This window comes from Erpetoichthys calabaricus, chromosome 2, assembly GCF_900747795.2.
Source record: "Erpetoichthys calabaricus chromosome 2, fErpCal1.3, whole genome shotgun sequence".
Lineage (NCBI taxonomy): Eukaryota > Metazoa > Chordata > Cladistia > Polypteriformes > Polypteridae > Erpetoichthys > Erpetoichthys calabaricus.
In genome coordinates this window covers 194,546,815-194,574,617 of record NC_041395.2, presented here as the reverse complement: position 1 = coordinate 194,574,617, position 27,803 = coordinate 194,546,815, and the positions used below count along the sequence as shown (strand labels likewise).

The following is a 27,803-nucleotide window of genomic DNA, read 5'->3' as shown; positions in this document are numbered from 1 at the left end:
CAGGAGGAGGTGTAAACAGGTATTGACAAGGTGAGAACAAGTCTGGCAGTAGGGATGCAGCAGGAAGGAGCTTGGACCTGGTGAGAGAGTGTTTTGGACAAGATCATCTCCTGGTCAGACACCTTGCAAGAAGAACCTCGGCACATCATGTTCGTGATTCAGTCAGTCTGTGATGTCCTACTAAGCCAAGCAAGCATTTTTGTCTAGGGCAAGAGTGATGCACAATATTGTCCTCTTTGTCCTGGAAAAGGACCTCTGGAGCACACCCTCAGCAGCTGCCCAAAAGCTCTGGCAAAAGGGAGCTATCACTGGCAGTATGATCAAATATTAAAGGAGGTAGCAGAATCCATCTACATGGCTATCAATAATATCAAAATCCATGCAAGCTACTATTCACCTTTATTAGAGCAGGAGAAGGAGGCCTAGTCACAACAGCTTCAAATTTGCAGCTCAAAGTCGAGCTGGGGAGAAAGCTGTAGTTCCTAGAAGTAATAGTGACATCAGCGCTGAAGCCAGACATAATCCTACTGTCTGAAGCTTCAAACCAGGTTGACATGGTGGAATGGAGAATGTGCCCTGGTAAGACAGGAATGATGACACCAATGAGAGGAAAAGGACAAAGAACAAAGAGCAGTTGCAAGAATGCCACAGAAAATGATGGAGAGGATATAACCCCATCAAAATTCTTGGCTGCTCATTCTGCAAAACGTACACTGCTTGGTATAATAGAAGTAACTAAGAGCAGAGACATCAGAGCAGCCACAAAGAATGCAGAGGAAGACCTCCAGATGGCTCTGGATGAAGAGGAATGACACCTGCACTAACTCTGCTGGGCCTGATCAATCCCAGGTGGGTTGCCTGGGTAAGGGTGTTTGATGTTGAAAGACCCTAAACACCTGATAACCCCAAATAACAACATAACTGGAGATGTTTCCCAGTGCTTCATTAGTATTGTCAACACATCACATTCTTTTGTTGATTTCTTTGTGGGTGTTAGCATTTTATAACTCCTTAAATGGCCACAGCCATATTGTTGTTGGCTTTTATAGTGTGTTGATACCATATGATCACCAGCGCTATTTAAAGTCATAGTACATTATTACAAACATCCAAATTTCTGGATATGAAGGGGACAATTTTAGGCATGTTTAGTGTAGAGAGGGCTTTGGATTCTGAGGCATTGTTAAGAATGTTACGTTTATTTTTCGCTTTTATTTTTGGAATTCATTGTGGGATCTGTCAATTGGTTATTGTTTTGATCTTCCTATAAAAACACATATCTTTTTTAAGTATATATACACTTTCATCCCATGGTTGAGTGAATCTGCCTTTTAGCATGATATTTTTCACCTCAGGCATAAAAGAAAGCAAATAATAACTTCTAATGCCCGATTTATTATAGTAGTTTAAAAGAAGAAAATAAAGGTATATCTGTCAGCAGTTGTTATGTTTTATTAGATTTTAACAAACACAGTTCTTCAGGTTATAAAGTTGTAGTATTGTTTTCCTGTAGTATTTGAACCCACTAAAATCTAGTTTTTCTTAACTGATGGAAAACTGTTTCTTATCCATCCACCTTTCACTTTATTAAGGCAGGTCATTAATGAAATAAAGGAAGTACAAATATTCTGCTCTGTTACATTTCTGAGCATCATGCGCATGAAAATGAATATTATGCTTGTCAGTCACGTAGTCTGAGCAATATAGTCGACAGATTTCCCCATCTAATAAGGAAGGAAAAAATAAGATCAGACCTACGGATGGAGCGGCATGGGAAGAACACTGAAACCAATCAATTATTTAAAATAACAGTGAGTGAGGAAACCTTGTCAAGGAAATTTTCCAGATGTATTGGAATCTTTTGGCAATCATACTTTGCCACTGTACCAGTCCCTTTTGTATAGGCTAGGTCATCCTGTGATTTGCAGACGGAAAGAAAATACTGAAACTTATCTTAGAATCTGTTAATAATGCAGATGTCTGTAGCATCCTAGAAGTGAGTAAAATGTTAAATTATAGTAACACATGTTTTGCAATACTCACTGAAACCAAGGAGGCAAGACTATATTTGGTGATTTTTACTATCCATCCATCCATTTTCCAACCCGCTGAATCCGAACACAGGGTCACGGGGGTCTGCTGGAGCCAATCCCAGCCAACACAGGGCACAAGGCAGGAACCAATCCCGGGCAGGGTGCCAACCCACCGTAAGACACACACAAACACATCCACACACCAAGCACACACTAGGGCCAATTTAGAATCACCAATCCACCCAACCTGCATGTCTTTGGACTGTGGGAGGAAACTGGAGCGCCCGGAGGAAACCCACGCAGACACAGGGAGAACATGCAAACTCCACGCAGGGAGGACCAGGGAAGCGAACCCGGGTCTCCTAACTGCGAGGCAGCAGCGCTACCACTGCGCCACCGTGCCGCCTGAGTTTTACTAGCAAGCAAAATTATACAATACAAAGGCTTCAACAAAACTGACTACTCCTTGCATTATTGCTCCATTTATACATGAACCAGCTTTACACATAGCATATGTGCTGCAGTATCGCTACGCACTAAATAGTACATCACATTACAAGTTTCAGTATGAGTATGGTATTAAAGCAAACCATGATACAAACACAGTCCTGCACAGTCTTTAGAGGTGCCTTAACAGGTGCATGTCAACAGAATAATCAACTTTTCTTTAATAAGGTCTTATTGAACTCTGTGTTTAAACAAAAGTCTTGATTGTTAGTACCTTCACTTGAAATTAAAAATCTAAATGAACTTCCATGCCTCATTTTCTTGTAAGATATTTAGCATTTTTAGTTGCACAGAATTGCATTTTTGCCTTGGCATGGCACGTCTTAACCTCCTATTAATATTTTTGGTGTTCTTTTGTTTAGTCAGTGCTTTGGCAATGACCTAGTGCTCATATTTTCAAAACCTGAAATTAAAACATTCTTAATGAGTTTAATTTGTCTCATTCTTTTGGTTTAACCCCTCCATTTCTGCACTGTTCCAGTTCCTCAGGTATTGGTGATCTCATCTGAAGAAGTTGAATTCCAGGAACTTGTCTTAAGCTAGGGCGGCACGGTGGCGCAGTGGGTAGCGCTGCTGCCTCGCAGTTGGGGGACCTGGGTTCACCTCCCGGGTCCTACCTGCGTGGAGCTTGCATGTTCTCCCCGTTTCTGCATGGGTTTCCTCCCACAGTCCAAAGACATGCAGGTTAGGTGCATTGGCGATTCTAAATTGTCCCTAGTGTGTGCTTGGTGGGTGTGTGCGTGTGCCCTGCGGTGGGCTGGCGCCCTGCCCGGGGTTTGTTTCCTGCCTTGCGCCCTGTGTTGGCTGGGATTGGCTCCGGCCAATGAGAATAAATGGTGAACTTTATAATTTCTCTAGAGACTGAGGGATTGCAATCCGTGCCAGCGTCCACAGCAGTAGATCATACTGTGATGCTCAGTATGTGCATTAAGAGTTCTTCTCGGAGGCTACATTTAAAGATGATTGAACAGATAACTTTGTGTAAATATTTTTTATTTTATAAGTTGAATATTAAACATTTACTTTACTTTAAATTAAGTTGTGCTAAAACAATAGTCTACTGATGACTGACAAACAGTGGTACACCCATGACAAGCCCTTTAACACAGACTTTGCTTGTAGAGTTGCTTATTTACTAAGACAAATATCATAAAAGATATCAGACATATTTCACTTTCAACAATTGTGCAATACTGATTGTTAACACCGCAACCAACAAACAAAGGAAACACTATTGTACATGAATCAATTGCTCAATTTCTCTTGAGCTACAGTATAACCTACTGTACATACATTTTACCTTGTATACATGTCTTCTTTGGACTTGCACAGTCCCACTAATCTTTATTAAAAGATTTGTCATAAATAGATTCTACCACCAATTAAGAGCATATTAATGACACAGTTTAAGTGAATGGTTCTGTGATTCATTTGACTAAAGAACATAATGCATGGTAATATGGCCTCTTGTGAAACAAACACTCTTTGACATTAGGATAGTGCTATGTTAAGAGTTTCTGATGCATATAATGTTATTTAGTCTGGAAGATACAGATACAGCTTAAACAATTTCTTCTTATTTCTTTATTTATTTAAATAAAGACAGGTGTCCCAGAGGGAAATTTATCTTTCATGAATGAGGTGTACAAAACAGTATAAAGAGATTTAAAAATAAGACAAAGAATTTAATTGGCATAAAATCTGTCACCCAGTGGATCTTTTCTTAATTTTTGATATTTTGTATTTAGTTGTTTTCTTTAAATGTAAACACAGATGATAAACATTTTACATGCCAGTGCCTAGTTACTGATAAAGCCAAAGTATGATAGTTGGATAGTAATAAAAGAACTGCACTGATTCATAAATTCAGCATTCTGTGTACTTGGTGATAAAATAGTAATCTGAACATTTTGCAGTTTCAAGTTGGTATTGTTATTTGTGATCTTGCACAAGAGCCTTGTTTCCACATGACCTCAGATTTCCAGGTGATACATATTTCTGACCCTATTGGAGTGGCAAGGAATTGAAGTTGTGCCATGGTCAGACAGCATACAAAGCACCTTATTGAGAAATGCCCATAAAGGACAGATATGTATTCTGATTCTTGCTTCTATCTGAATTTATAGTCTCTGTACTTCCCTTAAAATCCAAGTAATTTTTTTCCTTTCATTTCTCTACTTGGGGCAGCATGGTGGCACAGTGGGTAGCGCTGCTGCCTCGCAATTGGGAGACCTGGGGACCTGGGTTCGCTTCCCGGGTCCTCCCTGCGTGGAGTTTGCATGTTCTCTCTGTGTCTGCATGGGTTTCCTCCGGGCACTCCGGTTTCCTCCCACAGTCCAAAGACATGCAGGTTAGGTGGATTGGTGATTCTAAATTGGCCCTGGTGTGTGCTTGATGTGTGGGTGTGTTTGTGTGTGTCCTGCAGTGGGCTGGCACCCTGCCCGGGATTGGTTCCTGCCTTGTGCCCTGTGTTGGCTGGGATTGGCTCCAGCAGACCCCCGTGACCCTGTGTTCGGATTCAGCGGGTTAGAAGATGGATGGATGGATTTCTCTACTTAGGTGTACATTTATTTCCAGCATCAGGGCAGTAGGATGGTATGGTACTTTTGAAGTTGACATACACACATTCTACTGTAAAAGTAAAACACTCCCATGACAAGTATTTGTATTCATTTAAAAAATTAACTAGGGTGAAAAGTAAATTAGGGTAATGTGGACTAAAAACAAACACACTCTTCAACATACCATATGTAAAAATACACAAGCTTTGATTCTCTTTTAAAAAGATATAACTTGAAATCATAAGTAGAAATGGCAGGCGTGACTGATTTTGTGCCTATTCTCGTTGTATCGCAGATGGAGATGGGTTTCACTCAGCGTGAAATGATACCTGTGGTAATTGATGGAAAGGCAGAGTAATTTCACAGATCACAGCACAGGTTACACAGAGCTGCAAAGGGGGAGGGTGGTGCAAGGGGTCCCTTTTATTGTATCATACCTTCTGTGATTAGATCAAGCACATTGGACACTAAACTGACACTCTGCTGTCACTCAGATCTTTCACAAAGTTTATGGAGAATTGATTAATAATTAAAATTAAACATGAATATAAAGAAACAAATCCAATACAACAATATGCAGTCATTATTCAGGGAGGATTAGGATGCTGATATGAGCCTATTTAAAACCTCTTTTGTTGTGCAGTCAAATTCTAGTTTTACTTTAATAAAACAAAGGCAGATATAAATACAGATGTATTGTTGTGCAAATTGGTGCTTCATTAGTGAGCTCTCTAAAAAAAGGAGCAGTTCTTTATTTGTGTAATTCTGAGCCTGCTCTTTCCTTTACCTGCTTTCTTTTTCAGACTACTATAATCATGAAAAAATAGTATCACAGTGACTGCATTCATCTTCACAGCTAAACAGCCTGCCTTATTAAATCGTACCATTTCTGTTCCTTTTCTTTGTTATGTAGAAGATTGTACTCAGAGATTAGAAATGTACATGTGACTGATAGACATGCATTTTAAGTTAATGTGAATCATCTACATATACAAAATGAAAGCAAATAAAACATTTACCAATATTTTTGTACTTTACATAAAGAAGAAAAAAATATTTAAAATTTAAGTTCATATGCAATATATAGAAATCCAGAAATTCAGTTAGTCTGAACAGAAGTATATTGGCAAATTTGCAATTTGTGAAATCAACAAGGACGTTTAAAATCTAACTATCAAGAAAAATCTCAATAAAGAAAGCAACATTTTTGTTATTTAGCCAATATTCATGCAAAATATATGTTCATTAGTTTTTATGGGAATTTTGCAGAATGAATATTCATTATATTCTAAATTAAATCTTGTTCAAATATTCTTCTGAGGGTTAAATGCCATTAAGAATTTTAAATAAGCAAATCCTTATTTTGGATTGAATAAGAAAAAATATTGAATGTACTTTTTCTGTTCTCAAAGAAGGTGCATACATACAGTATGTGTTAAGCAGATAATGCATAAGCAGTTCAAGCAACCATGCAAATAAAATAATTCCAAACAATGCTACTTATGAAATTGTTCTTTTATTGTTAATGTATTTGGGAAATTTTCACTGGGAAAATGTACCCTTAGAAAAATCAATCCAATCCAGTGACCCAAGATAGAATTAAAAAATACCCCTTTTTTATTGCACAAACACATAAATTGGATTTACGTCTTAAACAATTTGTCAGTTGTTTCTGTATTAAATAACTGAAATGTAAAAAAAAGTTGTCATATAAATTGTTAGTGCAAAGTATGACATAATGGGAGACTTTTAAACCCTGCTGCCTCACAGCTTTAGAGTTCCGACTTCATATTCCACTTCCACATTGTTTCTGCATGAGTTTTCTATTGATAAATGGTTTGCCTCTCAAATATCATTAATATGTATATTATCTTAATTGATGAGTCTTAATCTTACCATTATGAATTAAGTTATATTTATGTGATGAAATGTACTGCAGTGTGTTGGCACCCCCTCCAAAGTAGGCTTTGCATTGCTTTCAGTACTGCTAGACTCTTAGCCTTTTTTTGCCCTGTTCAGAAAGTGAATGAATTGAGTTGAATAGTCAACTGTTTAAACCTGGTGATTCTCCTTGTGTCTTCGCACTTTTTCAAATGAAATTATAATCTGTAGTAATCCTCAGAACTAGATAGAACTTTTTTTTTTATATATATATAACTCTGTGTTTTCTCCCATAGCCCAAAGACATGTGTTATGTTAATTGATTATACAGAACTGGCTGCACATTTCTGTGGGTATTTATTTGAATCAGCCCTTTAATTTGTAATGTTCCAAATGCAAGCACCTGAAAAGCAGAACACAGAAGTCTAGTGGTCAGACAATGAAAGGTTCAACCTACACACAATGGAGTCTCTGATATGTACATCTTAGCAGTCAACTGTGTTTTCTGTTGACTAAAATGAAGTTATGTAATTTAATACATTCTTGTTTATTGTAGTGCTTCAAAGTGGTGTCCTGTTGCATGTTGCTTCAACGTGCAAGTAAAAAATTCACTGTACTCTGTACATTGTGTTATTATAGCTCCAAAAGATTTGTGTTTTATCTAGGTCTGGATCCTGCTATGTTATGTGCCTGATGCCACAGGAATAGGCTGTTGGGTACCCCATATCCCTGAGTTTAAATAAACAAGTCTGTGAAGTTTGTTAAGATTTGAATGATAGAAATCGCCAGTAAAGACAATTATGCCCATAGATTATGCAGATGCTTGCTTGCTACTAATCTCAGAAAGCAATGTGATTGTCTACCCTTCATTCTGCCTCAGTCACACAACACTGTTCCCTGCTGATAGAGGTTTTATCGGTAAGGTGCTGGCCTTTCTACTTGCCGAGGGAATACAGTTGCGTGCTGGTGGTTGCCGTCTACCTCCCGCCTAGTGCATATGTTAACTAGGCGCTAGCGGAACTCTACGAGATCATCAGCAAACTGCAAACGATGCACCTCAAGGCATTTTTCATTATTGCTGGAGACTTCAATCATGCCAACTTGAAGTCAGTTCTCCCAAAATTCTTCCAATGTGAACTTTGCTACTAGAGGGGGAATCTATCTGGGCAATGTTTACATGAGCACTCCTGACGCCTACGAGGCACTACCCTGCCATCCCCTCGGCTACTCAGACCATATCAGCTTGTTTATGGTTCCTGCATACAAGTCCCTGCTGAAGTGCACTAAACCAGCCCGCAAGAACATCAGAGTGTGGCAGGTTGGTGCTGTTTCAGCTCTCCAAGACTGTTTTGAATTAACAGACTGGGACATTTTCAGGGAGGCTGCTATGACTCCATCAATCTGGAGGAGTACACAGACTCTGTGACTGGCTACATCTCCAAATGCATAGAGGATGTTACTGTTACCAAGGATGTTACCACAAGAGCCAACCAAAAGCCCTGGATGATGAGAGAAGTGCACAAGCTGCTCAAGATCAGAAATACAGCCTTCAGATCTGGAGACAAGGCCACCCACAGGGTGGCCAGAGCCAACCTGTCTCGCACTATAAGGAGAGCTAAGCGGGCATACGCGCAGAGGATTAACAAACACTTCAGCAGCACCAGAGACACACGTCATATGTGGCAGGGCGTTCAGACAATTACAAACTACAAGCCCAACCCACACAGCACTGATGGTGATGCCTCCCTACCGGATGAGCTGAACAACTTCTTCGCATGGTTTGATGCACAGAACAAAGAGCCTGTGAGAAAAGCAACACCTCCCTCCACTGACCAGGTACTCTGTCTCTCCATAACTGACGTGAAGAGGACTCTATCCAGAGTCAATCCACGCAAGGCTGCAGGACCTGATAACATACCTGGTCGTGTGCTTAAAGAATGTGCCAGTCAACTGGCTGGTGTCCTCACAGACATCTTCAACACATCTCTGAGCCAGTCGTCAGTACCAGCATGCTTCAAGTCATCCACTATCATACCAGTGCCGAAGAAGTCATCAGTGACATGCTTGAATGACTACCGACCAGGTGCACTCATGCCAATCATCATGTAGTGCTTCGAAAGGTTAGTCATCTATTGACTATATTTATGTATCTAGATTGCAAATACCATGCATTACATCAATGTTCATATTGCTAACTACACGTCAATATTGCTACTACTTCTTTGTCTTGTCTTTGCACAATGTCTTGTCTTGTTTGTGTTTTAATTTTAAATTTAAATCTTAATTTTAATTCTATTTTTAATTTATTATTTGCACTTCATGTTGTTACACTGTGGACCCTGAGCTTCACAATTTCGTCCATCTGTATACTTGTATATGGTTGAGATGACAATAAAGTTCACTTTAACTTTGATTATTAATGGCACAATTACAGCAAATTTTCTAGGCATTGCCAAACATTAACTAGTTGTGATGCTTTGACAGAGGTATCAAAAATTACTTTACTTAAGAGGAACAATGTGTGCCATTTAATATTTTCGAAAAATCCATTCAAATAAATTTCTATGTCACTGAAACAATGTATTTAATGGCCTTGGGGTTATGAACTGGTTTGTTGGCATGCCAAACTATGATGAACCCAATAACAGTACATTTGGCAGTATGGTTAACCATTATTGCAGTTGTCATATGAGATTTCCATAGTGATTTCAGAAAATACTAAAAAAAAAAAAAACCACAAGTTATTGTATTCTGTGTTGTAGTACCAGAAAATATCACCAGATACAGTTTGTGTCACTTGACCTTAATACTTATGTAGTTGTAGAAAAGATTGCAGTTTTAATGATGGCTTAAGGATGTAGAAAGTGTTATCATGTTTGTTCAATTTTAATGACCTCCTTATACACAGAATTAAAGTTTTTGCAAAACGTTCAACTAAATAGAAGTATTAGTAGCAGGCTCATCAATGCATTTACTGTTCAGGCTAATTCCACCATCATAAATTACTATCAAAATGTGGTTTTCTGAACTGTCATTGATTAACTGATTGACTGACAGAAAATAAATTCTTGGCTATTTGCAACCAAATAGAAATAAAACTTTTTCACTAATGTATCAATGTCCTTAAGTCCCAGGAAAATTCAGCCTCACCATAAAGTCTTGAAAAAAAATGTAAGGAAACTATACTAGTACTTTGCATCTATGTGCTTGTCATCTTTTTTTATGTATATAAGTTGCAGTACTAGGATATTATAACTAAATGTCAAAAAGAGAAAGTGATATACCTTGTATTCATTTTGTTTTTAGTTCTAATTGTCTTCCACTGGCTCTATAATTACCAAATTTATTGCCTCCTAAAATTGAAATTTTAAACAAAAATAACAAGATTGCGTAATAACGATATATTTTATCATTTCCAATAATTATGGAAGTTAAATAACTTACAATATAAAGTTGAAATGCAATTTGTTTTTTATAGAATGGTACCATTTCCTGTTGAGCATTGTTAAAAACGCTTACCAGATCTATCATTTAAAAGAATACTTTTGTCATATCACAGTTGTCCTATCTCAATTTACAAACAACCTACAGTTACAAACTGCTTTTCCAGCAAAGCTAAATATTTTTTCTTTATTTAACAGTCCCTGCAATAAGCCCAGCTATAAAATGCTGTATAAAGCAAATAATTTCAATATACTGGATGTGTTCAGAACTAAGATTATTGGCAATATTTACATTTATTCACCTCTGTAGCTCTGAGGAAATCTCTCCCTGGGTATTTTCCTGATGATCCGTTAGTTACAATGCTCACGTGCGAAAGATAAACCTGGTCTCTTTTTCTCTCTTGTATTCATGTTTAATTAATTTAAAACCTACTTTATTGTTCTAATACTGACCTTACTGCGCTGTCTGTTAATTCTTAATGTACACCATTATGATGTACATTAGTTTTATTGGTTTGTGTTCTGATTTGATGACGGAAAATATGCAGGCTCTAGTCGTAACCTCACTGTGTCATTTTTCTTTTAGAAATGCATTGTACATTTATTTAACCACTCTTAAAATCTATCTTTTGCTGCTTCGTGTTGTGTTGATGCATCATAATGCAGTTCAACATGAACTGTTGCATCAATTGTTGACATACATATATATATTTAAAGACTAACTCTGCAAGTTTCTATTTTTACCTTCTTCTCCATATCAGTATGTCTGTCTGTAAATTCAGTATCTCTAAATTCAGACTAATTTCAGGTTTATTTTTTTTCCATAACAGATTCTACAGCTTAGTTCACCTTGGATTGGTGCAGTTTTCACGGTACAGAATCTGGGTCGAATTGAGTTTGATTACTCCTGCAGAATTATTTAGCCAAGAGTTATTTAGCTTCGAATTATTACCTTATTAGTATTCAAAAACACCCCTCTGTTCCTGTATGTACTATCCTGACAACTGTCTTGTCCATTCCACAGGAAAAACAAAACAGAGTGAAGAATTATTTACTTTTTTATCTTTTATCTTTCCATTTCCTAACTACAACTAGTGTATATATGCATATGTGATATTTCAAAGGGATTTGCAGCTTGTGAGAGGATTTCAGGTGTTAGCATACCACCAAGACGACGAAGGGCAAACTAAAATTTCTTGATAAATAGATATCTAGATAAGAGAGAGTGATCCAAACTATAGTCTACACTTACAATGGCAGAGCAACTAGACATGCCTTTGCAAAAGAAGGGTCTGATAGGGAGAATTTGTTGTGGTACATATTTTGGGTCCCCTGGAAGTGATATTCGTTTGGATAAGACAGTTTTGCAGTCTAGGTGGATACATACTCTATAAAGATATTAGAGGGCAGATAACCCAAAAGGTACTATGGAGGGTGATGTTGCTCATTCAAGTGCAAACTTGAGGAGGATAGACAGGATGCATGTAACGTCTTTAATGAAGGACCGATTCTATAAAAAACAAAGAACAGAAAAAGAAAAGGCCGTAGGTCAAAGATTTAGTGATAGAGGCTGTATAAAATTTATTAGTGTTTTAAAAATGACTATATGTCATTTTTGTTTACACTCAAAGACTAAATCCATGATTAATTTTATGGTTGATGAGTAAAGTAAAGATTAAACACACATTTATGAATAAGTGTGTGACTGGAAAATATATTTTTTGTAACTGTCTCAGGAAGTCCATATTATTAAAAAAAAAAAAAAAAATTCAACCATAAAAAATTACATATTTACAAAGCTATTAGTTTTTAATCTGTATTAGTCCCCAAGTGTTTTACATTGATTGGAAATTAAACGTTTTTGTCCTTTTTCCTTTTATTATACTTATTTGCATAGCCAATAATAAAATTTATGGATTTAAGAGTTTTCGAATTGCTACCACTGACACTTAACTAAAGCAAGATAATTAGTAGTGAAATACACATTTAACATAATATGATGTATAAAATTAAATATGCCAAAACCAAGACCTTTTAATGTTGAAAAACCAGCAATGCCATTTTCAAAAGGTATGATTTGATTGACATACTATGTAATGTAAGTGGTTATTGGCCAGTTTCCGTCATGCTTTCTATATTAGTAATAATTATATGACAGTCCAAGAGTGCATTAGCATGAGATATAAATCAATCTGATAACTTGATGCACTGGATAAATAGCTGATGACTAATTTCCATAATAAACTCATAAAGGACCTGGTCACTGTATTCAAATCATATTTCTTTTGTCATTAATAAAGTATGGTGAAATGGACTCTGCTTATTAAATGCTCATTTATTTCATTCTGATGTATTTTGTCAGGAAATCAATTCAGTTTTATTATTCATGATATAAAAATGTAACTTAGTGTTCTCACTTACAAGCATTAGTAGTATTACAATTTTAAAATATTCTTTATAACATCTTGGAAAACTGTAAACAAGATCAACATTGTATTTCCCCTGTAATAGGCAAACTACTTTACTTTTTGATATTTTTTTTTATTTATGTATGTTCAAGTGTGTGTTAATTGCATTTTCATTTGATAGCTATGATTCAGCTAGCTCTCTGGCACTGTTAGTATTTGCCCTGAATCTTACTTGCACCATGTCCCAGTCACGGTTATCAAATGAAAACAACATTAACAGACACTTGGACATGAACCCATCATATGCAAGTTTAAAAAGAACATCCAACTAAAGATTTCAAGACTAACACCCCCAGTTCTTCACTTTACTAATCCGTATAAAATAACTTAAATATGATATAAGCCAAAAGTTAACATTTTTTATCTTTTTTTTTTTTTTTTTGGACACACACACCAAAAAGATATATGAAATGCAACTCATCTCTGCAATAAGGTTTGTCCCCCCATGCAGGCAGAATTTTATGCTAATTTTATCTCTCTTTTTTGTCACTATTATTATATTCATGCAATATAATGAAACACTTTTAGACTTGCAGGCCCTCACCTGTGCTTATGTTTACTCATTAAAAGGTTAAAAAGTAGTAATAAAATAAACACAAGTTTTGGCAATACAGCATTATTCAAATATATTTAGGAAAGACATTTTGTAATGTCTTTAGAAGCATTTTCTGATTAAACAGATAAGTGAGTAAGCACTTATTAAATTCTATGGATGACCTATTAAACTGCTTGGTCCATATAAAATCATTTGCTTAATTATACAGTTTTCAATTAGCTGACAAGAGAATTTTGCTTTTTATCAAAGTCTTTTTCTACTTGGTTATTGGGGCTTTTTCCTTTCAGACTTTCTCAGAACAGTCTTTGCCCACCCAGATTTTCCACTACTTTTAAGGATTGCTATTACCTTTTTAATATGGATAATTGCTCTTGGCTCACTCATTTATCACTTTAATAAACTGGTCATGAAAGTTGACATCAAAATTAGACCTTCCCAGATATTGTGATCTTTGTCCAAGTAACTGAAGCAAAAATGACAGCGCATTAGTCCAAGGGATAAAAGTAAAAAGGAATTGAATTTTTTGCACTGAAGAAGAGCATTTATCACTGGGAGATAGTGATTTAATTTGGGTGATATATAACAGCCTTTATCCTGCCTCCTTAGCCCCAGTTCTCTCAGTTCCCACTGTGTTTCTGATACACCATTATTGACCTCCTCTGTATCCAGCATTAGCAGCATCGGATTCAGGAAATGATGCCAATTCATCATTAGTGACATTGCCTTTATTTACAACACCTGCCGTTAGACAGTTACTTCATGTAAGATTTAGCTATTACATTGTACAGTGTCTTGTACACCTGCAGTCTTTCTCGGCATAATTGAGATGTATAGAATAATTTGAAAGAGGCAGCAAAGTGCTGGTTTTATTATTCTGCCAAACTCAATTACAAATACAGTACAGCTAAAGCAAAACACAAAAATGTCATAATACAAGCACATGAAAGTAGTAGTGTTTAGATATCAGGGAATGTCTCTTTAAATTATGCTAAGCTGATATTCAGGTAGAATCTTTTTAACATGATATTTTACAGTGGTATACACTGTATATATTTACGTGTGTATACATACCTACTTAGTTGCCTGTTTATGGTCAAATCACAACACTCTTTATTCATTGTAGCATTGGATGTGTTAGTGATTTTAATGACTAAAGTAAGTCAATCAAACTTGTATGCAAGGAAAGGTGGAAAAGGGAATAAACAAAAAATGCACTCAAGAAAAAGATAACTTTAAATGCTCATCAAGGCCACATTTTATTTATCTTTACTTACTATTGGAGGGATATCCTGCATTTGCTTTTTGTTTGAACTTCTGCTTGCAGATAATCCTTGTGTACTGAAACAGAAAGCTCCTGAAGTGTCCAGTGAGTTATTGACACACAAAAGCTGCAAATTGTGTGGCTTGTACAATTAACCAAGCAGCTGCCATTTATTTACACTAGGAATAAGTAGAGCAAATGATTAGTGGGGAGTGACGCATACACTTGTGCACTAATATAGGCGTGTTCTTGCAACAAACCATGAGTATGTAACACTGGAGCAAAAGTGAAACCTGAATTGTGCTGAGTTTACTGAACATCTCCCATTTTTTATCAACATAGAGAAATGAAGTAAAGCAGACATCTGAAGAGGACTTTGGTGCTAATGCAGTGTACTAACCCAAACGTATGAGTGAAGCAGGTGGTTAACTGAAAGCTTTATCTTGTGGTAATGGGGCTTTAATCGGGTTTCTTTTAACTATTTGGTCGTTTTCATTTGCTAGATCAACAGACAATTCAATAAGCTGCAGGGTTTTTTTTCCTCTCTCCAGCATGAACAGATGCATGGTTTCTATTCCTATAGATGCAGCAGATATGTTTCTATAGAAACTGAGTTTCTTACCCACTGAGGCTGTGTATGAAGAAAAGAAGACAATGTTCCCAGCCCTTACTGTGGACACATTCAGGAAGTGTAATACCACAATTCTGCCCAATCCACAACCCATTATTTGAATAAATGAGTCCAGAAATTAGGGGAAAAAATACATGGATTGATCTGTGATAACATAACATTCTCAAACTTGCATAATCCAATTCAGAATCATGGGGAGGAGTAGAGCCTATATTGACATCACTAGGCTCAAGACAGGAATCACCCCAGGTGGTGCACCACTTTTATTGCAAGCCTCACTTATATACAAATTTACACAGGACCAACATAGAATTACTAATTTCTTTAAAATGCACGTCTTTATGAGTTAGGGCAAAACCAGTGTACCCTTGTACACTGTACAAAAAAAAAAAAACCTGTACAAACTGTGGGAGAACTTGCAAACTCCACATGGGCAATGAGATATTATGAGGTAGAAGAGCTAACCAATACACTACCATGTAACTTTCACAAACAGAAGATTCTTGGGGGGGAAAAAAAAGAAAAGAATCCTACAATCAACTAACCTGCTTGTCCAGTTCACGGCCATAGGTGGTTGGTGCCACTACTGTGAGAGTAGAAACAGAATCAAACTTTGAATAAGAGCCAGTTTAGCACAGGGCACACTCACATATGTTCATAAACAGTCAATTTAGAATCTTTAAGTTAACACTATGTTGAAATTTGGGACAGTGAAAATGCAAACACAACACAAAATGGTGCACAAAGGTCTCTAAAACTGTTAGGCTTATATAACAATATAACAAGCACTTTTTGTTGTTATTGTAGTAATAAATTAAAAGATAAATGAAATACAAGATAAGACACAAGGACATAATGAGAATTACAATAAAATGTGTGTCCTTTTATCAAATTTGAATTTAACCACAAAACAATTAAACAGGGTTGGACTGACAGAAGGATTTTAGGAATACATAGCAGACAGCGGATTATGAAATTGATATACTGTACTCTTGTATCGTAATAATTAACTGGATTGATAATTTGTCCATCTATTTTCTTAACTTTACATTACAGGCTCATAAACTTTATCTTTGTAGAAAAGCCAAAGTTGAGATCAGCACCATTTAGTGAAGGCAGCCTATCTCATCATACAGAGAAACTCTTTGACCAAACCTTTAGAAACCAGTGACAGTATAGGAATGTAACAATGGAAGGGCTCGTTTATACTTCACTCTCAGAACGTGTACGCACACGCATCATGGCTGCCACGCATTCCCAGCGTTCATTTGAAGCATCCTCTGAGCACGTCCTCAGAAATTAACGCGATAAGTGCGCGTGTTGCAATACCAGCAAAAAGCCTGGGGACACAGTGTGATAAAAGTTGGAATGTGACATCAGAGTCTCTGTTTACTGTATATATGTGACAGAAAGCCGCTTTGAGGATCCTACAGGATCAATGTGCCTGCTTTGATGTTCGATGTGGTGAAGCAAAATACCGACATACAAATGCGTTAATATTCAAACGTCGCGTGTTCCCAATTGTAATGACACGATACATTTTAAAAGTCTCACATACCATCTTTTGTGACGTCTTTTTTTTTTTTTCCAATTTTACAACAGCACCATAATGTACAGTGCTGTATTTGAGCCACAGAGAATAAAAATTAAGGACATGGTGATAAGGTGTATTTTGTGATTAAAGTGGACATTTCCACTTTAATCTCAAAATGTCCACATTAACCTTGTGGTTTGCTTTATCATTAAAGCAGACCGTCATAAACATCATCCCAGTTGTTAATCGCTACAAGCTTCTGGGGCTTCCTCCTGACTGAACAGCAGCGGCAAGCAACAATAGATCACCACACAGAACACATTAAATGTATGATATTCCAACTCTCTGCACATTTAGAATCCTTAGATTTACACTTGATATTCGTGAAGAAATGCATTAAAGTATTTATGTTACATTTTACTGATAAATTGTTCATTTTGTTTAAATAATGAATACTGTTAATAACACACATGGGGGTGACACGGTGGCGGAGCGGTAGTGCTGCTGTCTCACAGGGAGTCACGTCGCTTGTATTCCTTGCCTGGAGTTTACATGTTTTCCTGCTGTGCTTCTACAGTGTGCTCCAGTTTCCTTCCAAAGATATGCAGATTTAGTGACACTAAAATGACGCCTAGCATATGTGAGTGTTTGAATTCACCTTGTGATTGTTTCTGCCTCGTGCCCAATGCTAGCTGGAATGGTCACATTCCTGGATTGATGGATGTAATCATTAAACATCCATTTCAGACATATTGCGGTAAGATGTCATCAGAATTTAACAGGTGTTCCAGGCAATTCACAACACAGCAAAGCCAAACGTTTTCTCACCGTGATAATATCTCGCACTGCCACCTGGTGGAATCTTCCAGACTTACATAAAGTATGTGCGCAAGTATAAACAGTAAAACACTTGTGTAGCAGGAGTGTCTGCTGGAGCATGCATCGTGTCGCATGGAGTATAAACTTGGCCTAAAAACCCCACATGACACTGTAGGCCCAGAGAAATGTAACACAGCAGTGATAACCACTATTCTAACATGGCACACCTAATTTATATACAGTAATATGAAAAAGTTTCGGAACCCCTCTTAATTCTTTGGATTTTTGTTTTTCATTGGCTGAGCTTTCAAAATAGCAACTTCCTTTTAATATATGACATGCTTTATGGAAACAGTAGTATTTCAGCAGTGACATTAAGTTTATTGGATTAACAAAAAATATGCAATATGCATCATAACAGGCGCCATAAATTTGGGCACCCCAACACAGATATTACATCAATACTTAGTTGAGCATCCTTTTGCAAATATAACTGCCTCTAGACACCTCCTATAGCCTTTGATGAGCGTCTGGATTCTGGATGGAGGTATTTTTGACCATTCTTCCATACAAAATCTCTCTAGTTCAGTTAAATTTGATGGCTGCCGAGCATGGACAGCCTGCTTCAAGTCATCCCTTAGATTTTCGATGATATTCAAGTCAGGGGACTGTGACGGCCATTCCAGAACATTGTACTTCTCCCTCTGCATGAATGCCTTTGTACAGTAGATTTCGAACTGTGTTTTGGGTCATTTCCTTGTTGGAATATCCAACCCCTGCGTAACTTCAACTTTGTGACTGATGCTTGAATATTATCCTGAAGAATTTGTTGATATTGGGTTGAATTCATCCGACCCTCGACTTTAACAAGGGCCCCAGTCCCTGAACTAGCCACACAGCGTCACAGCATGATAGAACCTCCACCAAATTTGACAGTAGGTAGCAGGTGTTTTTCTTTGAATGCGGTGTTCTTCTTCCGCCATGCAAAGCTTTTTGTTATGACCAAATAACTAAATTTTTGTCTCATCAGTCCAAAGCACTTTGTTCCAAATTGAAAAATGAGCATTTGCATATAACAAGCGACTGTTTGTTGCATGAGTGCAGAAAGGGCTTCTTTCTCATCACCCTGCCATACAGATGTTCTTTGTGCAAATTGCGCTGAATTGTAGAACAATGTACAGATACACCATCTGCAGTAAGATATTCTTGCAGGTCTTTGGAGGTGATGCTATGGGTTATCCGTAACCTTTCTCAAAATCCTGCGCATATGCCGCTCCTGTATTTTTCTTGGCTTGCCAGACCTGGGTTTAACAGCAACTGTGCCTGTGGCCTTCCATTTCCTGATTACCTTCCTTACAGTTGAAACTGACAGTTTAAACCTCTGAGATAGCATTTTGTAGCTTTCCCCTAAACCATGATACTGAATAATCTTACATTTCAAAAACTTAAGTCTAAACTACATCTATAATATTGCTAACAGAAAAGTAAATTTTTAATAGTTTCTTTAATGTATAATAAAGACAAATATTAAGCTGTATATCTAAACTGTGACTAAAAATGAATTTAAAACAAAACAGTAATGCATAAATGGTGAGGTGGGGCACAGTAGGTAGTTTATCAGTGCCAGAAATATTGTAAGCCAATGAAGAAAAACACAAAGTGATAAGATTAAACAAATTGTTGTCCTATTTTGTTTTTCTAGTAAGATATGGTAGATGTTTGGGTTTCCTGGACTTGTTTTTCTGCTTAAGTCCTTTTTTTTATTTATCAAATCAAACCAATATCAGCACTCCTACTCAATTCAGGTTGCTACACAGGTAGTACATGTTTCCAGCTACATGCTGGATTTCACATTAACTGAAGCACTTATTGACTGGTATGTAAATTAAAAAAAAAAAAAGTCAGAAGATTGAAATGTGCTTTCTTCTAACCAAGTGACAATATCCTCATCTTAATCTACTCAGAAAAAGAATAACATGAAAAGGAGTAGCTTAGGTCAGCTGCTTTTTGTTTATGATTTAAGAAGAAGAGAGAAATATTTGACTTGTTTAAGGGCATATAATTTTGTTAATTATGCAGTTATTTTAATAGCTTTATTTGATTATTTTAAAATTATCAACAATCAGTGTTTAAATTCTTTCATTCATTTAAGTGGTTACTCTGTGATTTGTTTTCATTGCTGTGATTAAAAAAGGAAGCATTTTAAAGTTGTTCATTGTTTACACATGCTGCCATTTTTCATTTTTGTTATTGCAATAAAATGTATTTTTCATGAAAAAAGGAAACGCTCAAAATATGCTCATTGGTTGCTTTCTTTGAAATGTGATGAACACTTACAACTTTTTCATTGTTTCCAGGTTTTATATAATACACAAGGTTTTGTAATAAACCCAAATTGAAAATTAGCAAACCCCAATGTAAATTTTCAGGCTCAAGAATTTATTTTGTGTAATACATGTCTATGTGCACATAACACCACCTATCTCTTGAGAATTCAAAAGCCTAACAGAAGCCCATTTTTTTATCTTAAGATAAAATTAATGAATTCTTGTTAATTCTAAAAAAAAAACTCTGGACAATTTCTCACATCAAGATTTTTTTTTCTAATTTTAAGTGAAATTAAGTGGCATTTTCCAACTGGGATATGGAAGTATGCTTGTAAATGTCTCCCTTTAACAAACCCAGTTTGGTCTTGTGATATTATAGAACTGAGCACTTCCTCTGTTCCTTTACCTCACAATTTAAAAATATTCTTGTCATCATTGTTCAGTAGGAAGATTGGACCTTAGGATGGACACAGTAAGATGTTTTTATTCTTCCTTAGAAAAATAGTAATTGATGCCTTGTATTGTGCTCTTGGTATTATGTTTTCTTTTCTAGCTTTCTTAGCTAATGTTAATGAAAGTAATGTAACATAACCTTATATGTTGCCTGATTGCTGCAGTGTATGGACATATGACTTTCCTATTTTACAAGATATTTATAAAAGCTTAGATTTGACAGCACCTCAATAGTGTATTCAGCTCCATTAATAATAATAATGTATAGACTTCAAATCTATCTATTTAAATGAAAATATCTTTGAAAAGAACCTCACCATCATATACCCCTTTGAGTATTGAGTGATATAGTATTCCTAAAATATGTTACTCATTTCTTTGTGCTTAGTAATTTGTGCTCTGACTGCATTGTAAATCACTGCAATTATGTTCTGAACTTACAACTTATGTGTTTGTTGAGGTCAAATCTTATTAATGTTCTCTCATAACAAGAATCTTGTGAGTTAAGCATTAGTTCCACTATTTAACTTGTGGCCCAAAATTGAATTCTGCTTACGATGACAGTCAGTTTTGTATATAAAGCGCAGTACTAGACAATCTTCTATGCATTTGATCAATCTTAGAGATCTTAATAATTGACCTTGATGCTTTTCCAGCTTGTATTTTACTTTCATACAAAACATATAAAACTATTTGACCCCTCAAATGTGCCCTCAGTCTTTTTCAATGTGTTCCTGCGGATATCCCTGGAGGTAATTTGTGCAGAAATCCAGCTTTATTGGGTTGTATTACTAGTAATGGGTTATATTCGTGAAGCATAATGATTTGATTTCCAGATTAAAAGGGGCTTGGCTAAAAATAACAGTAGCATTATAGTTGCAAGACTTGAGATAGGGCAATAAATTAAAAAAATTTTAAAATCATCAAAGCTATGATTCACTGGTGAAATGGTGGAACATTGAACAGAATATGGGTGGAGAAACCTCTTTGGGTCCAAAAGGCTGTGATCTTTTCCATTTTTTTTAGCTTTCAGCTAAAATTCTGCATTTCATTTCCTCCCATGAAATTTTTCAGTGTTTCAACTGCCATATCCAGCAACCTGTTTATTCTGAGGATGACAATATGGACACAGAATAAGATAATCATAATTCGTTTTTGTCATGTGTATATACTACAGTGACATTTTTACATCTTCTCCTCAGAATAGTGACAGTTGTACTGTACCAACAAAAAGCATAAACAAATATATTTCACACATGTATATGTTATTATCAGTTTATTTTAAGTATCCTTATGACCTGTAGAAAGAAATTGTATCGGAATGTACAGATGTAAGTGTAAATGGCATTGCACCATCTGCTAGAAAGGAAAACTGAGATAAGCAGCTGCGCAAGATGACTCAGCTCTAAAACAAAACAGTTTCTGTTTCTGAGGCAGTGTGTTACCTATGTCCTGAATTGAATGTCGCTGCCTGCCAGTGATATTTTGTGCTGTACTCGCCTTCCTCTACAGTGTTTTACAATCTTGAGCCAGACAGGGACCATACCAGGATGTTATGTAGCCAGTGAGGACTGACTACACAGTAGAAGTTAGTGAGAACAAATGGAGAACTATGAGCTTTCCTCAGACATCTGAGAAAGTAAAGACACCATTGAACTTTCTTTACAATAACCAAAATGTGTTGTGCCCAAAGTTTATCGATGATTGTCATTCCAAGAAATTTAACATTTGATATGGCTTTTATAGAAGTAACATATAAATATTTTTTGTATAAAGACTATCACAAAACATCATCACAAACAGAACTTTGCACGATGCACTGCTCTTTCGTTGAAGGACATGCGTGTGGCAGATTTACTGGCAGGACAATGGCCATCCTTTTGCTACATCCAAACAATCTTTTACCTTTATGCCTGGTGCAGCTGCTTTGTTCTTATGCGTGAGTGGACGTTTCTTGCAGGAAGGGCTTCTGTTCTCTTTCTCTGATGTAGAATTCTCATCTGAGTTCACCTTTGTTATAGCATGTTTTTATTTGAAAACAGCAGTGTCAGATCGGGGGGAGTGTGAATGTGACTGAAAGAATATAACTGAAAAAAACAAAAAAAAAAAACCCACTAACCTTTTCAAGTACCATAAATGTTCAGTGGCTTTTATAGAATCAAATCAAATTTATGTTTTTATTCTATAAAATTAACAATAAGAACTGCTCACTACTCAAAACGGTAATTCTGGGAAACACCCGGAATCGATCCAGTGGCTTCTTGATTATGAGTCAGCAGTTCTTAACGCTGTACTACCCAAGCAGTTGTGTCAGCGTCGTACCCTAACCTGATTTCTTTTTGTTCAGTCATATTCTTGAATAAAAGCACACTTGTTTTGTTATACATGTACCTTTTGTGAAAGTGTTTATTTAATATTTGGACTTCAGTCTTCACACATTACACACTTCATGTCAAAATTTTGTCGTTAGTACATGAAAAAGGTTTGTTTTAGGTATGTGTTCAACATTTCTTGCGTTTATCGCATTTCCTGTCATCATCTTACATTTACATAGATTGTTGTAGACATGGAACACAAATGAAATGCATGTTTTCCAAATAACATTATTATTAATAATAATAATAATAATAATATTTACCCTATACAACTCCAGGCATCTCACACTCAGATAAACAAGACTTGAGCGGGGAGAACTTTTTACCCGAGTTGAGCTGCGGCGGTGGGTGGGATGGGATAACACTCTGCTTGTGCTGATCGACACATTTACAAAACAAAAGATGCTAATGGAGAGGTGTGAAAAAATTTAAGGTGGCCTGGGATTACAGTTTTTTTGAGGTGGCTTCAGGGATTCTAGTGTTGAGATGGCTTTTCATTATTGATGAGCGGGCTTGTGATGGTGAAATTGTATGGTGGAGTTGGAACTCTGCTTGTTTTGCAGAAGTATTCCTGTTTAGGATTTGTTTATGCTTGTCTAGAGCTTCTTTCCTTGGGAGGAAATTTTTTTACCTTATATTTTTTGTTGCTGTCAGTGAAAGGCACAGATTATTTTGTTCAGTTTGTTTCTTGTACCACCTTTGCATTTTATCTAAAATTGTAGAGGGTTATTGAAGATGATGAGATTTAGGTCAGGTTTATAGTAAAGTATTAATTCTATGTATTTGATAGTCTCAAGTCAATCAAAAGATTGACATCAGCCTTTTCCTTTAGGAAATCTGGGGAGTGTTTTAATCATTTGTAAGCTTAAATGCATGACATGTTGAGATGAGGAGAAATGCATTCCCATTGGTGAAAAGTCCCCCATCTCTGTTTCTGGCTCCCCAAACATGCCAATCTATCATTTGGTAAACCCTTCATTTGACTTCCCTAAATAGACTTTGCCCCCCCCCCACTACACGCACCCACATGCACCATTTAACAGGAATTCATTAACATTCATGAATTCTGTTGATTCAGATATTGTTGATGGGCTCATTGCCGTAATTGTCTCCTCTGACATTTATTGAAAGCTTTGATTAAGCCTTGTCATAATGAATTACGTGCAGAAGGTTGAGGACAAATTAAGCATGATACAAGTTATTCTGTCTCATCATTCATTTAATTGTTGTTTTGGGATAACACAAATAAAAATGTGAATTTACAGCTGATCTAAATGGTTTGTTGCACTTTACTTTCTATAAATATCACACTATCTGTTTTTCATATTGTATTACTCTGCAGGTTTAAAAGATTTGTTACATTTTTATTTAATTAAAAAAAAAAATCTACATAAATGTATAATAAAGCCTACATTAAGCAAGATGAGGGATGTTGGTGAGATTATTTTGTGAATTTATTTGGCAACAAAAAGACTTGGAGTAACAACAGCTATAACTATAGGTCTGTTTTGGCTTGTATGGCAAGTTTGGTTTTACAAAAAAAATATTTTTTTCTTATATAGTCTGTTCTGTATTTATCTACTTGTATTTGTACATTTTACAGAATATCCTCAGCATCTCCATTACACACTCTCACTTGCTGTATTGACCTAACCTTACTTGTTTACGCAGGTAAAATTTATGCAGTACTTATGAATGAACATAATTAGTTTATTGATCTTCAGTAAATATTGAAATAATTTTTCTTTTCAATATAAGTGAAACATAAAAAAATTCAAGATGTTTAGCTTTTTAAGTTTGTCTCTGACCCTGCCAATTCTATTTGTGTAACAATATCTCACATAAAATTAAAATTTCCAACTGTTATTATACATATACCTTGAGCTCTTAACCTTAAAAATGGTGTTTTAATCCAGGTTAGATTTTGTTATGTCATACTGTGCTTGTTATGGTGTGTAAAATGTTTTCAAATAACAAAGTCATGAATGATTTTTCTGGTTTTGTAACTATTTAAATGTTAATTATGTAAATGATTCTCTTCGGAAATAAAATATACCTGCCACCGTGATATTCTTGCTCAGTGAGAAGTGAGAATTGACATCACAGTCTGTAATACTTTCAGGGACCACGATTAATAGGATAATTCTTTATCAAGGCTGAGCATGGATCATAATTCTTTTCCTACAAAGTCCAGAGTTTATTATTCAATAAAATTTTAATCTGTAAATTCTGCTGTACAAAGCTCTGCATCACAGATCCCTTGTTTTCATTCTAGTGCTGTTCCTTGTAACCCAAGAAAAAGTTTTCATATATACAGAAAGCGTGTACTATGGTTGTATCTCTCATATCTCATTAAATAAGCAACCTGGGTGACCTCAGCAATGTACTATATGTAGTTACTCTTCTACTTGGATATTTGAATGTAATTTATTTGGATGCTTTGTATTTGTAACATTATTTCTTTAAACCATCTACTACATCATATTCTTTCCACTAAAAAAGAAATATTTGTTTCATACAAATGAATAAATTTAGTACAGGGCACTAAATTAAACTGCTGCCAGCTATGCTACTGGAAGGTTTTTGGTGTTATTTTTGATAAATAACCCATTGAAACAGCAGTGGGCTTTTCTTTTCTTTTTTTTTTCTTTAAACTCAGACTGCAGTTTATCACAAAATTTTTGCCTGCAGTATAACCTGTAAGGACAACCCATCTGCAAAGAAACAATGTATTTTGTACAGCTGACTAGACATGATGGTTCAAAAAAATAGGAGAATGATAGATAAAAGTTTACATTTAAAATGACTACATGTACTGCAGTAATGACTAACTGTAGTTTAAAGGAATGCTCCACTCTAAATATTTTTGTTATTTACCTTGTGTAGTTTGTAGTGGTAGCAGAGAAGAAATTTTATTTTTATGGTTTAGTGGAGAAAGTACATGGCAAAGATTCTGTTTGAGTAAGAACCGACAGTGGTCAGTGCTGGACTACTGCAAATGATTTGAAAAACCTTCTTGGTAAGACAGACAAAATTCTCACTTAACTTGTGTTGCATAATCCACACATCTGTTAGCCGTTTGTATGCTCAAAACATGCAAAGTGCATGTATTTTTTGGCAAAATATTAATACTTCCAGAAAAAACAGCATACATAATTAACAGGAAAGATGCTTTCCCATAATAGTGTGCTTTGAAGATCCACCTCTTCCCCTCATTCATTGCTCAAGAATCCAGTTTTCAATTAATTTTTATAAAAAAAAAAAATCTTTAGTGAAGTATGCCTTCAGATCACTGTTAAACATGATTTGTAAAATAGCAGTGCATCTTTTAAGTGTTCTTTTAATATACAGTACTATAGATTAGTTAGATATAATACATGTTTTTTAAACAGGTGAGTTAGATACACTTGGCAGTTTTTATATTTCTTTTTCAGTGTTTCCAATTAAAACAAATATATCCACCATTTATCATTTTACCGTACCTTATTAATCTTTAAAACTGCTAACTCGTACATAGCACAGTACCAGAAAGTTGTAGTTAGGAAATCTTCAAAGTGGATTTGAATTTAAATTTGTAAAACTGAAGATGCGTCTCTTGTAAATATGTTTAAACACTAGCAAAAAAAAGAGAAAAATTGATAACTTATCTCTTTGTTTTGCACAGGTAAACCAGTGATGATTATTACAGAATATATGGAAAACGGATCATTAGATTCATTCCTTAAGGTAAGCTGGGCCATGTTCAGTTATTTTAAATAGTTAAAGATTAAAGCCTATATGATACATACATATACATACACATATACTAGCTGTGTTACCCGGCTTCACTTGGGAAATTTCCTAATGGGCCTCAATTATAACACAATCGAGGAGTAAGAAATAGACAACAGCATAGGAAGTACTTAGTATGCCCAATGATGCAGCTTGCTAAGAATGCCTTCCACTTCCACTTTACTTCTGGAAGCAACATTCAATTGCATAAAGCAGCAGCCTAAATACTTTGTGCGACCTTCAGCCCAGTTAGTGGCACTGTTTTTGGCTGGCAGCATTCATTTGCAAGAGCCGCAAGTCCCATTTCTCTGCACTGAGACAAAAAAAGGATGTGATGAGTAAGAGTAGCCCACTCAATACAACACTGCCAAAAATAAATAAAACACATGTGCTAGCTTATTTTATACTAGCAAATCTAGTTAAATGCAGTCAAATTGATTGGGCGGAGTTTCATGATACAGATGGACAATGACCCAAAACATACAGCCAAAGCAAAGTGGAAAATTCTTGAATGGCCAAGTCAGTCACCTGATCTTAACCCAATTGAGCATGCATTTCACTTGTTGAAGACTAAACTTCGGACAGAAAGGCCCACAAACAAACAGCAACTGAAAGCCGCTGCAGTAAAGGCCTGGCAGAGCATTAAAAAGGAGGAAACCCAGCATCTGGTGATGTCCATGAGTTCAAGACTTCAGGCTGTCATTGCCAGCAAAGGGTTTTCAACCAAGTATTAGAAATGAACATTTATTTCCAGTTATTTCATTTGTCCAATTACTTTTGAGCCCCTGAAATGAAGGGATAGTGTTAAAAAAAATGCTTTAGTTGCCTCACATTTTTATGCAATCATTTTGTTCACCCCACTGAATTAAAGCTGAAAGTCTGCACTTCAACTGCATCTGAGTTGTTTCATTTAAAATTCATTGTGGTAATGTACAGAACCAAAATTAGAAAAAAGTTGTCTCTGTCCAAATATTTATGGACCTAACTGTGTGTGTGTGTGTATGTATATATATATATATATATATATATATATATATATAATATATATATATATATATATATGTAGCAGTAGAGGCCCCTATCGACCTCTTGAACCCTCAGATACCATGCCAAACACCAGGTAAAAGTACAATTATTATTGTATTTAATCATTTAGTCATTTAATTCAGCCTGAGGCAGGCTA

The 27,803-nt window shown here is 35.9% G+C and overlaps 1 protein-coding gene across 2 annotated transcripts in view; it reads left to right on the top strand.

The window, feature by feature from the left end:
* The window catches only part of epha4b (eph receptor A4b), a 496,460-nt gene that overhangs the window by 377,920 nt on the left and 90,737 nt on the right, over nucleotides 1-27,803 (top strand). For both annotated transcript variants that reach the window (XM_051922030.1, XM_028794919.2), the window contains exon 12: nucleotides 26,514-26,575. In XM_051922030.1, the coding sequence (XP_051777990.1) occupies nucleotides 26,514-26,575 (62 nt within the window). The remainder of the gene's footprint in view (nucleotides 1-26,513; nucleotides 26,576-27,803) is intronic.